Source organism: Lithobates pipiens, unplaced genomic scaffold, assembly GCF_037356315.1.
Source record: "Lithobates pipiens isolate NorthernLeopardFrog02 unplaced genomic scaffold, aLitPip1_a1.2 Scaffold_8, whole genome shotgun sequence".
Taxonomy (NCBI): Eukaryota; Metazoa; Chordata; class Amphibia; order Anura; family Ranidae; genus Lithobates; species Lithobates pipiens.
This window is the reverse complement of record NW_027507903.1, coordinates 685,486,010-685,504,469: the sequence shown is the minus strand read 5'-3', so window position 1 is coordinate 685,504,469 and position 18,460 is coordinate 685,486,010. Positions and strand designations below refer to the sequence as shown.

Sequence of the window (18,460 nt, the reverse complement as noted above, 5' to 3'; positions counted from 1 at the left end):
TAGCAAAGATGACACCCCAAAATACATTCTGCTACTCCTCCTGAGTACGGTGATACCACATGTGTGAGACTTTTACACAGCCTGGCCACATACAAAGGCCCAACACTGAAATAGCATCTTCAGGCATTCTACGAGCATAAATGACACCTCTCATTTCTCAACCACCTATTACACTTTTGAAGGCCCTAGAGCACCAGGACAATGGAATTGCCCCCAAAATGACCCCATTTTGAAAAGCAGACACCCCAACATATAATCTATGAGGCATAATGAGTCTTTAGAACGGTTCATTTTTTTCCAGAAGTTTTTGAAAAATGTGGAAAAAAATGAAAACGCTTTTGTTTTACACAAAGTTGTCCATTTATTAGATATTTCCAACACATAGCATGTACATAGCAAAAATGACACCCCAAAATATATTCTGCTACTCCTCCTGAGTATGGCGATACCACATGTGTGAGACTTTTACACAGCCTGGCCACATACAAAGGCCCAACATCCAAGTAGCACCATCAGACGTTCTAGGAGCATAAATGACATATAGTTTCCTGGCAACCTATCATTTTTGAAGGCCCTTCATATTTCTAACACATAGCATGTACATACCAAGAATTACAATCCAAAATAAATTCTATTGTGGAAAGGGTTAAAAAAAAGCATTACCTGTGTAGTATCCACCAGAGCGCTGGTCCAGGCAGCAGGCAGGGATGTGCTTAGCGGCGGCAATGGTAATTATCAAGGCAGCCGGCAGGAATATTGTCTATAGTCAGCACAAGGATATTGTCCGCACGGCAGTCCATAGAAATTGTCCAGGCAGAGAGAGCCAGCACAGCCATAATATTGGTCCTGGTACACTGTTACCTGCAGACACTCATTATCGTACCGCTCTCCAGCCCTTCATAAACATACTGCCTCTTGCTACAGCTAATTATTTGCATAGTCCAGGTAGCGGTGTGGTCCGTTCATGCGGCAGGCAGAGGCATGGTGGCAGTAAGTCAGTGGCAGGCTGAGGGCCGCAATCACGTAAGACCTGTGCACATGGGCACAGGGGTAGAGGCTTCGACCCACCCAATTCTCTATGAAGCCTCCGGACTCCAGACCCTATTCCGAAAACCGGAAAAAACAATAAAAATTGTTTCCTCCATCCGGAAAAACATTTCTGGAGCCCCTCACATGTGAGACCCCTGTGTCCTAGAGTAGCAGGGCAATAGATCAGTCCAAGCGGTAGGCAAAAGCATAGTCCATAAAACAGGCCTGGGTCAGATGACGTGAAAGCAGTCCAAGCGGTAGGCATAAACGTAGTTGGTAAAACAGGCCAGGGTCAGTTCATGTGGAAGCAATCTAAACGGTAGGCAAAGGCATAGTCACAAAACAGGCCAGGGTCAGTTCACGTAGAAGCCGTCCAAACAATAGGCAGAGGCATAGTCAAAAAACAGGCCAGGGTCAGTTCACGTGGAAGGCAGTGGCATGGTTATTTGGGGAAGCATGAAAAATGGTCAGCACAGATAATGAAAATGGGGAAATGGTTAAAAATATGGGCTAATATTTTAGGGATGTATGATAAAGTTTGAAGCATTCACCAATGCAAAGGCCAGGTTGGGAGGGACAATCGGGACAATGGTAGCTGGTATCTTTTCGAAACCCTTTTTTGGTGCACACGTGCCATTTTTTTTGCCGTCTTCGGCCTGTTTCAGATGGTGGAATAATGAAGGGGAAGTGGCGCTCACGAAGTCGGCAAACAGCCTCAGAGCGAAGGTCTTCTGGGGGGGGTCTTTGGTGATAGATGAGGGACATGACAACTTCTTCGATGAATTTTAGGAAGGGGGCGGGGCTTTCCATGGATTTGGTGTAGACTATGTAGGAATTATAAATGGCAAAATGGATTAGATAGATTGCTACTTTCTTGTACCAGAATCGGGACCTCCTTATTGACAAATAGGGCTGAATCATTTGATCGTTGAAATCCACTCCCCCATGTAGAGATTATAATCTTGGACACATGTAGGCTTTTCAATGGGACCTTGTCGTCTTTGAACCTCAATTGTAGTGTCCTCATGGATGGTGGACATCATGTACACGTCCCTTTTATCCTTCCACCTCAAGGCCAGCACTTCTTTGCATCTCAGTGATGCTCTTTCCCCCCTTCGCAGCTTTTTGTTTGCCAGTGATTGTGGGAAGCCCTTTCTATTTTTTCAGCAGGTTCCGCAGGCAAGGGTTTTTGCAAGGATTAAGTGTCTGAAAAGGGGCAGGCTGGTGTAAAAGTTATCAAGGTATATGTGATATCCTTTGTTCAGAAGTGGGTATGCCAGGTCCCATACAATCTTTCCAGTTGTGCTCATGTAGGCCGGGCACTCAGGGGGCTGGAGCTGGGAATCTCTTCCTTCATATATGCGGAACGCATACAAATATCCCGTGGCTCTCTCACACAGCTTGTATAATTTTATTCCATATCTGGCCCTTTTGCTAGGTATATATTGCTTTATTCCTAGCCGGCCTGCAAAGGGTACCAGGGACTCATCGACACATATATTTTGATCGGGGACATAGAGTTCTGCAAATTGTTGGGAAAATAAATTTATCAGTGGGCGAAGTTTACATAACTTGTCATAATTTGGAAGATTGTGGGGAAGGCACTCGGTGTTGTCGCTAAAGTGAAGAAAGCGCATTATCTTCTTGTATCTGGACCTGGACATTTCGGCAGAATAAATAGCCATGTGGTGGATGGGTTGGGTGGACCAATAGGCATGTCCTTCATTTTTTTTGTAATACCCATGTTCAGGGTGAGGCCCATAAAAATTTTGAACTCCTCCAAATTGAGATCTCGCCACTCAAAGGGACGGGCATATGATGAGTGGGGGTTATTGGCAATATACTGCTGGGCATATAATTTTGTCTGGTCCACAATTAATTGCAGAAATGTGTCGGGCAAAAATAGATGAACAAAATCGATCTCTGAAAAATGTTGGGTGTTGGTCTGCACACCTGGCTGTGCTGTGAAAGGGGGAATAATTGGTGATGCCGAGTCGGAAGGCAGCCATGTTGGGTTGGCAAGACCATCTGGCATATAGGAGCTCTGGTACTGGGCCTGGGAATATAATCCTGGTTTTCAGAGGGCCTTGCCCTTTTAGGAGGGACCCATTCTTCCTCCGAATCATTTTCCAATTCACTATTCGGGTTAAATGCCGAATTTGATTCAGAATCAGAATCGGAATTGGAATCTGATGAGAATTCCCCGTTGCTCTCATCAGTCATGGAGAGGATCTGGAACTCCTCCTCACTGGTGTATAATCTTTTGGCCATGACGCTGATGGCTGTGTGACAGGTGACGTTCACTGATGGGCTGTGCGATGGGTGGCAGGTGATGACGGTGTGACAGGCCACGGACTGTGACGAGTGATGGTCACTGATGGCTGGCGGTCACTGATGGGTGGCGGTTGATGGCTGGCGGTCACGGATGGGTGATGGTCACTGATGGCTGGCAGTCACGATGGGTGGCAGTTGATGGCTGGCGGTCACTGATGGGTGACAGGTGATGGGTGACGGCTAGCGGTCACTGAAGGCTGGCAGTGACTGATGGGTGACGGGTGATGATTGGCGGTCACTGATGGGTGACGGGTGATGGTTGGCGGTCACTGATGGGTGACGGGCAATGGCTGGTGGTCACTGATGGGTGACAGGCGATGGTTGGCGGTCACTGATGGGTGACAGGCAATGGCTGGCGGTCACTGATGGGTGACAGGCGATGGATGGCGATCACTGATGGGTGACAGGTGATGGCTGATGTGTGACGGCTGGCGGTGGCTGATGGATGGCGGGTGAAGTCTGGTGGTCACTGATGAGTGACGGTTGATGTCTGGCGGTCACTGATGGGTGACGCCTGGTGGTGGCTGATGGGTGACGGGTGACGTCTGGTGGTCACTGATGGGTGACGGGTGATGTCTGGTGGTCACTGATGGGTGACGGGTGATGTCTGGCGGCCACTGATGGGTGACGGCTGGCGGTGGCTGATGGGTGACGGGTGACAGTTGACGGTCACTGATGGGTGACGGATGACAGTTGACGGTCACTGATGGGTGACGGGTGACAGCTGGCGGTCACTGGTGGGTGACAGCTGGTGGTCACTGATGGCAGTCTCCTATGTGACAGGTTCACTTTATTGGGTGACCGTGGTGACTGTTGGGTGACAGATGACAGTGGGGGGGGGGGGGGCGGGCGATCTGATCAGTGTGGTGTTTGTGCAGACACTACAGAACACAGATCGATAACTCACTGCTCCAGGCTCTTCTCTCCTCACACTGGAAACGGTGTGTGAGGAGAGAAGAGCTGGTAACAGGCAGTTACCGCTCTGTGTTTACATTTAGTGATTGGCTGTGAAAGGTTCACAGCCGATCACATGGGTAAACAGCCAGCCAATGGCTGTTTACCGGCATCGGTGACGAGCAGTGTTCCCGGGGAACACGCCGCCACCGATGTAAACGAGCAGCGCGCTCCCGATCCCGCGCATGCGCCGTTTTCACCATACGAGCACTAGCAGTGATCGGCCGTGACTTCATCACGGCCAATCACGTGATAAACAGCCATGACCAATGGCTGTTTACCACCCTCGGTGGTGAGCGGTGTCTCCGTGACACGGGGAACGGGGAACGGGGATGCGCGCACGCGATCGCGCGCATTCCCTATTTAAACGGGAGGATGTCATATGACGTCCTCCCGCCACAAGAGCTGCGCCGCCCGGCCGTCATTTGACGGCCAGCGGTCAGCAACCAGTTAAATAGATTTCAACAAGACCACCAAACTTTACTCTGAACCCAATTTTTTTTTCTTTTTTGGAGGAAATAAGAAGAGATAACCCAGCCACCAAGTGGATAGCAGGTAAAAGCAGCTTCAGCTCCATTCATCCAGATGATGACTTGCTCCATTCATCCAGATGATGACTTGCTCCATTCATCCAGATGATGACCTGCTCCATTCATCCAGATGATGACCTGCTCCATTCATTCAGATGATGACTTTCATCCAGATGATGACTTGCTCCATTCATCCAGATGATGACTTTCATCCAGATGATGACTTGCTCCATTCATCCAGATGATGACTTGCTCCATTCATCTAGATGATGAGTTGCTCCATTCATCCAGATGATGACGTTCATCCAGATGATGACTTGCTCCATTCATCCAGATGATGACTTTCATCCAGATGAAGACTTGCTCCATTCATCCAGATGATGACGTTCATCCAGATGATGACTTGCTCCATTCATCCAGATGATGACTTTCATCCAGATGATGACTTGCTCCATTCATCCAGATGATGACATGCTCCATTCATCTAGATGATGAGTTGCTCCATTCATCCAGATGATGACGTTCATCCAGATGATGACTTGCTCCATTCATCCAGATGATGACTTTCATCCAAATGATGACTTGCTCCATTCATCCAGATGATGAAAATAGAGGGACCACGTTTATAGTCCCCACCCCATGCATCCAAATGCTTTCGATCAGACCTCTTCCCATGTAAAATACAACTTTTACTGGACTCATTCAAGGTTCGTGGTGATCTCATCCTTTAAATAGATTTCAACAAGGCCACCAAACTTTACTCTGAACCCAATTTTTTTTTTTTTTTTGAGGAAATAAGAAGAGATAACCCAGCCGCCAAGTGGTTAGCAGGTAAAAGCAGCCTCAGCTCCCTTCATTCAGATGATGACTTTCATCCAGATGATGACTTGCGCCATTCATCCAGATGATGACTTGCTCCATTCATCCAGATGATGACTTGCTCCATTCATCCAGATGATGACTTGCTCCATTCATCCAGATGATGACTTGCTCCATTCATCCAGATGATGACTTGCTCCATTCATCCAGATGATGACCTGCTCCATTCATCCAGATGATGACCTGCTCCATTCATTCAGATGATGACTTTCATCCAGATGATGACTTGCTCCATTCATCCAGATGATGACTTTCATCCAGATGATGACTTGCTCCATTCATCCAGATGATGACTTGCTCCATTCATCTAGATGATGAGTTGCTCCATTCATCCAGATGATGACGTTCATCCAGATGATGACTTGCTCCATTCATCCAGATGATGACTTTCATCCAGATGAAGACTTGCTCCATTCATCCAGATGATGACGTTCATCCAGATGATGACTTGCTCCATTCATCCAGATGATGACTTTCATCCAGATGATGACTTGCTCCATTCATCCAGATGATGACTTGCTCCATTCATCTAGATGATGAGTTGCTCCATTCATCCAGATGATGACGTTCATCCAGATGATGACTTGCTCCATTCATCCAGATGATGACTTTCATCCAAATGATGACTTGCTCCATTCATCCAGATGATGAAAATAGAGGGACCACGTTTATAGTCCCCACCCCATGCATCCAAATGCTTTCGATCAGACCTCTTCCCATGTAAAATACAACTTTTACTGGACTCATTCAAGGTTCGTGGTGATCTCATCCTTTAAATAGATTTCAACAAGGCCACCAAACTTTACTCTGAACCCAATTTTTTTTTTTTTTTTGAGGAAATAAGAAGAGATAACCCAGCCGCCAAGTGGTTAGCAGGTAAAAGCAGCCTCAGCTCCCTTCATTCAGATGATGACTTTCATCCAGATGATGACTTGCGCCATTCATCCAGATGATGACTTGCTCCATTCATCCAGATGATGACTTGCTCCATTCATCCAGATGATGACTTGCTCCATTCATCCAGATGATGACTTGCTCCATTCATCCAGATGATGACTTGCTCCATTCATCCAGATGATGACCTGCTCCATTCATCCAGATGATGACCTGCTCCATTCATTCAGATGATGACCTGCTCCATTCATCCAGATGATGACCTGCTCCATTCATCCAGATGATGACTTTCATCCAGATGATGACTTGCTCCATTCATCCAGATGATGACTTGCTCCATTCATCTAGATGATGAGTTGCTCCATTCATCCAGATGATGACGTTCATCCAGATGATGACTTGCTCCATTCATCCAGATGATGACTTTCATCCAGATGAAGACTTGCTCCATTCATCCAGATGATGACGTTCATCCAGATGATGACTTGCTCCATTCATCCAGATGATGACTTGCTCCATTCATCTAGATGATGAGTTGCTCCATTCATCCAGATGATGACGTTCATCCAGATGATGACTTGCTCCATTCATCCAGATGATGACTTTCATCCAAATGATGACTTGCTCCATTCATCCAGATGATGAAAATAGAGGGACCACGTTTATAGTCCCCACCCCATGCATCCAAATGCTTTCGATCAGACCTCTTCCCATGTAAAATACAACTTTTACTGGACTCATTCAAGGTTCGTGGTGATCTCATCCTTTAAATAGATTTCAACAAGGCCACCAAACTTTACTCTGAACCCAATTTTTTTTTTTTTTTGAGGAAATAAGAAGAGATAACCCAGCCGCCAAGTGGTTAGCAGGTAAAAGCAGCCTCAGCTCCCTTCATTCAGATGATGACTTTCATCCAGATGATGACTTGCGCCATTCATCCAGATGATGACTTGCTCCATTCATCCAGATGATGACTTGCTCCATTCATCCAGATGATGACTTGCTCCATTCATCCAGATGATGACTTGCTCCATTCATCCAGATGATGACTTGCTCCATTCATCCAGATGATGACTTGCTCCATTCATCCAGATGATGAAAATAGAGGGACCACGTTTATGGTCCCCACCCCATGCAGCCAAACACTTTAGATTAGACCTCTTCCCATGTAAAATACAACTTTTACTGGACTCATTCAAGGTTTGTGGTGATCTCATCCTTTAAATAGGTTTCAACCAGGCCACCAAACTTTACTCTGAACCCATTTTTTTTTTTTTTTGGAGGAAATAAGAAGAGATAACCCAGCCGCCAAGTGGTTAGCAGGTAAAAGCAGCCTCAGCTCCCTTCATTCAGATGATGACTTTCATCCAGATGATGACTTGCTCCATTCATCCAGATGATGACTTGCTCCATTCATCCAGATGATGACTTGCTCCTTTCATCCAGATGATGACTTGCTCCATTCATCCAGATGATGACTTGTTCCATTCATCCAGATGATGACGTTCATCCAGATGATGACTTGCTCCATTCATCCAGATGATGAATTGCTCCATTCATCCAGATGATGAATTGCTCCATTCATCCAGATGATGAATTGCTCCATTCATCCAGATGATGAATTGCTCCATTCATCCAGATGATGACGTTCATCCAGATGATGACTTGCTCCATTCATCCAGATGATGACTTGCTCCATTCATCCAGATGATGACTTGCTCCTTTCATCCAGATGATGACTTGCTCCATTCATCCAGATGATGACTTGTTCCATTCATCCAGATGATGACGTTCATCCAGATGATGACTTGCTCCATTCATCCAGATGATGAATTGCTCCATTCATCCAGATGATGAATTGCTCCATTCATCCAGATGATGACGTTCATCCAGATGATGACTTGCTCCATTCATCCAGATGATGACTTGCTCCATTCATCCAGATGATGACTTGCTCCTTTCATCCAGATGATGACTTGCTCCATTCATCCAGATGATGACTTGTTCCATTCATCCAGATGATGACGTTCATCCAGATGATGACTTGCTCCATTCATCCAGATGATGAATTGCTCCATTCATCCAGATGATGAATTGCTCCATTCATCCAGATGATGAATTGCTCCATTCATCCAGATGATGACTTGCTCCATTCATCCAGATGATGACTTGCTCCATTCATCCAGATGATGACTTGCTCCATTCATCCAGATGATGACTTGCTCCATTCATCCAGATGATGACTTGCTCCATTCATCCAGATGATGACTTGCTCCATTCATCCAGATGATGACTTGCTCCATTCATCCAGATGATGACTTTCTTCCAGATGATGACTTGCTCCATTCATCCAGATGATGATGTGCTCCATTCATCCAGATGATGACTTGCTCCATTCATCCAGATGATGACGTTCATCCAGATGATGACTTGCTCCATTCATCCAGATGATGAAAATAGAGGGACCACATTTATGGTCCCTACCCCATGCAGCCAAACACTTTAGATTAGACCTCTTCCCGTGTAAAATACAACTTTTACTGGACTCATTCAAGGTTTGTGGTGATCTCATCCTTTAAAGAGGTTTCAACAAGTCCACCAAACTTTACTCTGAACCCATTTTTTATTTTTTTGGAGGAAATAAGAAGAGATAACCCAGCCGCCAAGTGGTTAGCAGGTAAAAGCAGCCTCAGCTCCCTTCATCCATATGATGACGTTCATCCAGATGATGAATTGCTCCATTCATCCAGATGATGATTTCATCCAGATGATTACTTGCTCCATTCATCCAGATGATGACTTGCTCCATTCATCCAGATGGTGACGTTCATCCAGATGATTACTTGCTCCATTCATCCAGATGATGAAAATAGAGGGACCACATTTATGGTCCCCACCCCATGCATCCAAACACTTTCGTTTAGACCTCTTCCCATGTAAAATACAACTTTTACTGGACTCATTCAAGGTTTGTGGTGATCTCATCCTTTCAATAGATTTAAACAAGGCCACCAAACTTTACTCTGAAACCAATTTTTTTTTGGAGTAAATAAGAAGAGATAACCCAGCCGCCAAGTGGTTAGCAGGTAAATGCAGCCTCAGCTCCATTCATCCACATGATGACTTGCTCCATTCATCCAGATGATGACCTGCTCCATTCATCCAGATGATGACTTGCTCCATTCATCCAGATGATGAAAATAGAGGGACCACGTTTATGGTCCCCACCCCATGCATCCAAACACTTTCGTTTAGACCTCTTCCCATGTAAAATACATCTTTTACTGGACTCATTCAAGGTTTGTGGTGATCTCATCCTTTAAATAGATTTCAACAAGACCACCAAACTTTGTTCTGAACCCAATTTTTTTTTTTTGTTGGAGGAAATAAGAAGAGATAACCCAGCCGCCAAGTGGTTAGCAGGTAAAAGCAGCCTCAGCTCCATTCATCCAGATGATGACTTTTATCCAGATGATGACTTGCTCCATTCATCCAGATGATGACTTGCTCCATTCATCCAGATGATGACTTGCTCCATTCATCCAGATGATGACTTGCTCCATTCATCCAGATGATGACGTTCATCCAGATGATGACTTGCTCCATTCATCCAGATGATGACTTGCTCCATTCATCCAGATGATGACTTGCTCCATTCATCCAGATGATGACTTGCTCCATTCATCCAAATGATGACTTGCTCCATTCATCCAAATGATGACTTTCATCCACATGATGACTTGCTCCATTCATCCAGATGATGATGTTCATCCAGATGATGACTTGCTCCATTCATCCAGATGATGTTCATCCAGATGATGACTTGCTCCATTCATCCAGATGATCAAAATAGAGGGACCACGTTTATGGTCCCCACCCCATGCATCCAAACACTTTCGATTAGACCTCTTCCCATGTAAAATACAACTTTTACTGGACTCATTCAAGGTTTGTGGTGATCTCATCCTTTAAATAGATTTCAACAAGACCACCAAACTTTGTTCTGAACCCAATTTTTTTTTTTTGTTGGAGGAAATAAGAAGAGATAACCCAGCCGCCAAGTGGTTAGCAGGTAAAAGCAGCCTCAGCTCCATTCATCCAGATGATGACTTTTATCCAGATGATGACTTGCTCCATTCATCCAGATGATGACTTGCTCCATTCATCCAAATGATGACTTTCATCCACATGATGACTTGCTCCATTCATCCAGATGATGATGTTCATCCAGATGATGACTTGCTCCATTCATCCAGATGATGTTCATCCAGATGATGACTTGCTCCATTCATCCAGATGATCAAAATACAGGGACCACGTTTATGGTCCCCACCCCATGCATCCAAGCACTTTCGATTAGACCTCTTCCCATGTAAAATACAACTTTTACTGGACTCATTCAAGGTTTGTGGTGATCTCATCCTTTAAATAGATTTCAACAAGGCCACCAAACTTTACTCTGAACCCATTTTTTATTTTTTTGGAGGAAATAAGAAGAGATAACCCAGCCGCCAAGTGGTTAGCAGGTAAAAGCAGCCTCAGCTCCGTTCATCCATATGATGACGTTCATCCAGATGATAAATTGCTCCATTCATCCAGATGATGATTTCATCCAGATGATTACTTGCTCCATTCATCCAGATGATGACTTGCTCCATTCATCCAGATGGTGACGTTCATCCAGATGATGACTTGCTCCATTCACCCAGATGATGAAAATAGAGGGACCACATTTATGGTCCCTACCCCATGCATCCAAACACTTTCGTTTAGACCTCTTCCCATGTAAAATACAACTTTTACTGGACTCATTCAAGGTTTGTGGTGATCTCATCCTTTCAATAGATTTAAACAAGGCCACCAAACTTTACTCTGAAACCAATTTTTTTTTGGAGGAAATAAGAAGAGATAACCCAGCCGCCAAGTGGTTAGCAGGTAAATGCAGCCTCAGCTCCATTCATCCAGATGATGACTTGCTCCATTCATCCAGATGATGACCTGCTCCATTCATCCAGATGATGACTTGCTCCATTCATCCAGATGATGAAAATAGAGGGACCACGTTTATGGTCCCCACCCCATGCATCCAAACACTTTCGTTTAGACCTCTTCCCATGTAAAATACATCTTTTACTGGACTCATTCAAGGTTTGTGGTGATCGCATCCTTTAAATAGATTTCAACAAGACCACCAAACTTTGTTCTGAACCCAATTTTTTTTTTTTTTGTTGGAGGAAATAAGAAGAGATAACCCAGCCGCCAAGTGGTTAGCAGGTAAAAGCAGCCTCAGCTCCATTCATCCAGATGATGACTTTTATCCACATGATGACTTGCTCCATTCATCCAGATGATGACTTGCTCCATTAATCCAGATGATGACGTTCATCCAGATGATGACTTGCTCCATTCATCCAGATGATGACTTGCTCCATTCATCCAGATGATGACTTGCTCCATTCATCCAAATGATGACTTTCATCCACATGATGACTTGCTCCATTCATCCAGATGATGATGTTCATCCAGATGATGACTTGCTCCATTCATCCAGATGATGTTCATCCAGATGATGACTTGCTCCATTCATCCAGATGATCAAAATACAGGGACCACGTTTATGGTCCCCACCCCATGCATCCAAGCACTTTCGATTAGACCTCTTCCCATGTAAAATACAACTTTTACTGGACTCATTCAAGGTTTGTGGTGATCTCATCCTTTAAATAGATTTCAACAAGGCCACCAAACTTTACTCTGAACCCATTTTTTATTTTTTTGGAGGAAATAAGAAGAGATAACCCAGCCACCAAGTGGTTAGCAGGTAAAAGCAGCCTCAGCTCCGTTCATCCATATGATGACGTTCATCCAGATGATGAATTGCTCCATTCATCCAGATGATGATTTCATCCAGATGATTACTTGCTCCATTCATCCAGATGATGACTTGCTCCATTCATCCAGATGGTGACGTTCATCCAGATGATGACTTGCTCCATTCACCCAGATGATGAAAATAGAGGGACCACATTTATGGTCCCTACCCCATGCATCCAAACACTTTCGTTTAGACCTCTTCCCATGTAAAATACAACTTTTACTGGACTCATTCAAGGTTTGTGGTGATCTCATCCTTTCAATAGATTTAAACAAGGCCACCAAACTTTACTCTGAAACCAATTTTTTTTTGGAGGAAATAAGAAGAGATAACCCAGCCGCCAAGTGGTTAGCAGGTAAATGCAGCCTCAGCTCCATTCATCCAGATGATGACTTGCTCCATTCATCCAGATGATGACCTGCTCCATTCATCCAGATGATGACTTGCTCCATTCATCCAGATGATGAAAATAGAGGGACCACGTTTATGGTCCCCACCCCATGCATCCAAACACTTTCGTTTAGACCTCTTCCCATGTAAAATACATCTTTTACTGGACTCATTCAAGGTTTGTGGTGATCGCATCCTTTAAATAGATTTCAACAAGACCACCAAACTTTGTTCTGAACCCAATTTTTTTTTTTTTTGTTGGAGGAAATAAGAAGAGATAACCCAGCCGCCAAGTGGTTAGCAGGTAAAAGCAGCCTCAGCTCCATTCATCCAGATGATGACTTTTATCCACATGATGACTTGCTCCATTCATCCAGATGATGACTTGCTCCATTAATCCAGATGATGACGTTCATCCAGATGATGACTTGCTCCATTCATCCAGATGATGACTTGCTCCATTCATCCAGATGATGACTTGCTCCATTCATCCAAATGATGACTTTCATCCACATGATGACTTGCTCCATTCATCCAGATGATGATGTTCATCCAGATGATGACTTGCTCCATTTATCCAGATGATGTTCATCCAGATGATGACTTGCTCCATTCATCCAGATGATCAAAATACAGGGACCACGTTTATGGTCCCCACCCCATGCATCCAAGCACTTTCGATTAGACCTCTTCCCATGTAAAATACAACTTTTACTGGACTCATTCAAGGTTTGTGGTGATCTCATCCTTTAAATAGATTTCAACAAGGCCACCAAACTTTATTCCGAACCCATTTTTTTTTTTTGGAGGAAATAAGAAGAGATAACCCAGCCGCCAAGTGGTTAGCAGGTAAAAGCAGCCTCAGCTCCGTTCATCCAGATGATGACTTCCAACATGTTTTTCCCCCTCCCCTGGGGCTCAATCATGGGGAGTGGGGCAAAACACGTTGGAGTCATGGTCTGAATAGACGCAGCTGAGGTTGCTTTTACCTGCTAACCTCTCGGGTCGGGTGAGGTGTGCGTGGCCGGGTTGTCTCTTCTTATTTCTACAGTATGCCTTGGGAGGAACCTTTCCTCAGCCCGCACCCTCACTAGTTAGCAGCTTTTAACTCATCGGACCCTGACAGCCTGAGTGGGTCATTTAAACATTTATTGTGGGACCCAAAATACTTTTGTCTCCTCTGCTTCCTTCAGCTGGTGCACTCATTTCCGGAAGGCAGGGGATGGACTGTTCACCTACCATCCATGAGTAGAAGCCCAAAACAGTCTGTTACTGCTCTCATCAACTTGAATGTAATGAGGTGCATTTTCTTCCGGCAGGTCAAGGGGTGGGTGAGACGGAACACAGCCTGGAGGTGAAGCTGAGAAATATGAGCATTGAGGTGCACTCCAGAGTAGACCAACTATATGAAGAGAGTAAGTGGGGACTTTGGGTTGTATGGAGGGGAAGGGTGACACTGGGTGATGTGGAGGTTCTTGTCTTCTCACCCCGTGAATGTTCTTCTTTTCCAGATTCACAGATGATGGAGAAACTGACAGCCATTGAAAGCTTTATAAATGATTTCAATAGTAGGTATGGGGGTTTGGAGGTTTGTATGGGGTTGATGAGATGCTCAGGACTAGGGATGAGCCTGCGGCTCAAGTCGAACGTAAGTTTGAGTTAAAAATCGGGTGTTCGCCCCTTCGCCGAATACTGAACATTATGAGACGTTCGCGGAAAATTTGAGCGCCCGCGGAACGTGCCATAATGAACACCGAGACCGTTAATGCACCGCGAGATCAAAGTGCATTGACGGCTGCTGATTGGCCAAAGCGTGCACCTGACCTGCATGCTTTGGCCAATCAAAATGCGCTCTCCCATGAGAGCCATGATTGGCCAAAAGCAGAGTGCCTTGAGCCAATCATGGCTCAGGGGGCTGAGTCCACGCCCCACACTATATAAGGCTGCTTACACGGCAGCCATACATAGTTTTAGGAATGAGAGCAGCAAAATGACAATTGTAAAGGAAAAAAATGTCATTTAAAACTGCTCGCAGCTGAAATGTAATGCCAGATCCGGGCAATATAGATAAAAGCCATTGAAAAAATGGTCCTTTGGGTCTGGTATGGCTATTAAGGGAAACCCCACAGCAAAATAAAAAAAAATTAAAATAGCGTGGGGAACCCCCCAAAATCCATACCAGGCCCTTCAGATCTGGTATGGATTTTAAGGGAACCCGAGCCAAAATAAAAAAATGGGGTAGGGATCCCCCCAAAATCCATACCAGACGCTTATCCAAGCATGGAACCTGGCAGGTCGCAGGAAAAGGGGGGAGGAGAGTGCCCTCCCTCCTGAACCATACCAGGCCACATGCCCTTAACATGGGGAGGATGCTTTGGGGTCTCCCCCAAACCACCAAGACAAGGGCCTCATCACCACAACCCTTGCCCAGTGGTTGTGGGGGTCTGCGGACAGGGGGTTATGGGAATCTGGAAGTCCGCTTTAACAAGGGAACCCCCAGATCCCGCCCCCCATGTGTGTTCGCCCATAAGTGCCTGGTATGGATTTTGGGGGCCCTACGCCATTTTTTTTTACATTTTGACCCAGAGTTCCCCTTAAAATCTATACCAGACCTGAAGGGCCTGGTATGGATTTTGGGGGGACCGCTACGCCATTTTTTTTTTAAATGTTGGTGCAGGGTTCCGCTTAATATCCATACCAGACCTGAAGGGCTTGGTGTGGATTTTGGGGGGACCCCTATGCATTTCTTTTTTTAAATGTTTGTGCGGGGTTCCTCTTAATAACCATACCAGACCCAAAGGGCCTGGTAATGGAGTGGGGGGGGGGCGGAGGGAACCCAGACTGTTTTTTTCATTGAATTTTATCTATAGTGCCGGGACCCGACATTACATTACAGGACCCGGGTCCCCAAACCCTTTTTATGACGATACCTTGCATATAATCCTTTAAAATTAGCACTTTTGGTTTTTCATGTTTGTGTCCCATAGACAAATTCTGAAGGCTGAGTGAGCCAATCTCATCCAGGGTTCTGTAGAGCCCTAGGTTTCCTTCAGGGGTTGTTGGGTATTCCTTGAGCTGTGGTGGATTGACCTCTCAGATATTGGTGCCTGCACAGTTCCTCGGCCAATGTCACCCCGCAGAACCAACTGCATGGCAGCAATGATAACAGTAGTTACATAGTTACATAGTAGGTGAGGTTGAAAAAAGACACAAATCCATCAAGTCCAACCTATGTGTGTGATAATATGTCAGTATTACATTGTATATCTCTGTATGTTGAGGTCGTTCAGGTGCTTATCTAATCGTTTCTTGAAACTATCAATGCCCCCCTGCTGAGACCACCGCCTGTGGAAGGGAATTCCACATCCTTGCTGCTCTTACAGCAAAGAACCCTCTACGTAGTTTAAGGTTAAACCTCTTTTCTTTTCGTTTTAATGAGGGGCCACGAGTCTTGATAAACTCCCTTCTGTGAAAAAGTTTTCTTCCTATTGTGGGGTCACCAGTCCGGTATTTATATATTGTGGGGTCACCAGTCCGGTATTTATGTATTGAAATCATATCCCCTCTCAAGCATCTCTTCTCCAGAGAGAATAAGTTCAGAGCTCACAACCTTTCCTCATAACTAATATCCTCCAGACCCTTTATTAGCTTTGTTGCCCTTCTTTGTAGTCGCTCCATTTCCAGTACATCCTTCCTGAGGACTGGTGCCCAGAACTGGACAGTATACTCCAGGTGCGGCCGGACAAGAGTCTTGTAGAGGGGAGAATTATCATTTTATCTCTGGAGTTGATCCCCTTTTTAATGCCAATATTCTGTTTGCTTTGTTAGCAGCAGCTTGGCATTGCTGAGCCTATCATCTACTAGGACCCCCAGGTCCTTTTCCATCCTAGATCCCCCCAGAGGTTCTCCCCCCCAGTCTATAGATTGCATTCAGATTTTTGCCACCCAAATGCATTATTTTATATTTTTCTACATTGAACCTCATTTGCCATGTAGTTGCCCCTCCCCCCATTCATTTGTTCAGATATTTTTGCGAGGTTTCCACATCTTGTGGAGAAGTTATTGCCTTGCTTAGCTTAGTATTTTCGGCAAATTCAGAGATTGAACTGTTTACCCCATCCCCATCCTCCAGGTCGTTTATGAACAAATTAAACAGGATTGGTCCCAGCACAGAACCCTGGGGGACCCCACTACCCAGCCCGACCATTCCGAGTACTCCCCATTTATCACCACCCTCTAAACTCGCCCTTGTAGCCAGTTTTCAATCCATCTACTCACCCTATGGTCCATGCCAATGGACCTTATTTTGTACAGTAAAGGTTTATGGGGAACTGTGTCAAATTCTTTTGCAAAATCCAGATACACCACATCTACGGGCCTTCCTTTATCTAGATGGAAACTCACCTCCTCATAGAAGGTTAATAGATTGGTTTGGCAAGAACGATTCTTCATGAATCCATGCTGATTACTGCTAATGATACCGTTCTCATTACTAAAATCCTGTATATAGTCCCTTATCATCCCCTCCAAGAGTTTACATACTATTGATGTTAGGCTAACTGGTCTGTAATTCCCAGGGATGTATTTTGGGCCCTTTTTAAATATTGGTGCTACATTGGCTTTTCTCCAATCAGCTGGTACCATTCCAATCAGTAGACTGTCAGTAAAAATTAGGAACAATGGTCTGGCAATTACTTGACTGAGTTTCCTAAGTACCCTCGGGCAGGGCCGCTGATAGGCCAGTACAACTGGCCCTGTTGTACCGGGCCTGACCAGCAGGGGGGCCCGTGCAACCTTAACAGATAAGCAATTTAATGTAAAAAAAAATCTGCGATCAGAGTCAACCTCCGACAATCACCATACCGCCATACAGAACACAACACCGCCCCACTTTGGGAGTGATATCTCTCTCCGCATGAGAATTAGCAGAAGTGGCACTGGCAGGGAGGCAGCAGGCGAGCAGCGGCGGCAGTCGGAAGAGCTCATTGGCAGAGACATCCCATCTAACTAGTTTGTGGACCCTCAAGTCCAGGCAGCAGCAGGATCACGGAGGAAATGACTCCTGGGGCCCAGCTAACAATTACTAAGGTATGTGCTAGGTTGGGGGGGGGGGGGGTAGGGGCTTCAAGAACTACTACTACTGCAGCAGCATCTATCATGGGTGGCACTGTCTGCTGCACATTACGGCATTGGCAGCATGGGTGACACTATCTGCAGGTATCACATGCGTTATGGCCCATAACGCATGTCCTGCCTGCAGAGACAGTGCTACCCATGCCGCCAATGCCGTAATGTGCAGCAGACAGTGCCACCCATGATGCTAATGCCATAATGCATGTGCTGCCTGCAGAGACAGTGCCACCCATGCTGCCAATGGCATTATGCCATTGGCAGCATAGGTGGCAGTGTCTGCAGCACAATATGGCATTAGCTGCATCGGTGGCACTGTCTGCAGCACAATATCGTATTGGTGGCATGGCATGGGTAGCATTGTCTCTGCAGTAAATTATGGCATTGGCATGTCCCGCTGTCAAGTCGCTGATTGCTACCATTACTAGTAAAAATAAATAAAAAA

At 45.3% G+C, this 18,460-nt stretch overlaps 1 protein-coding gene across 1 annotated transcript in view; it reads left to right on the top strand.

Moving 5' to 3' along the window:
- The window catches only part of LOC143962176 (asialoglycoprotein receptor 1-like), a 56,449-nt gene that overhangs the window by 6,471 nt on the left and 31,518 nt on the right, over positions 1 to 18,460 (top strand). Inside the window, exons 4-5 of the mRNA XM_077471505.1 lie at positions 14,205 to 14,300; positions 14,397 to 14,453. Of these exons, the coding sequence (XP_077327631.1) occupies positions 14,205 to 14,300; positions 14,397 to 14,453 (153 nt within the window). The remainder of the gene's footprint in view (positions 1 to 14,204; positions 14,301 to 14,396; positions 14,454 to 18,460) is intronic.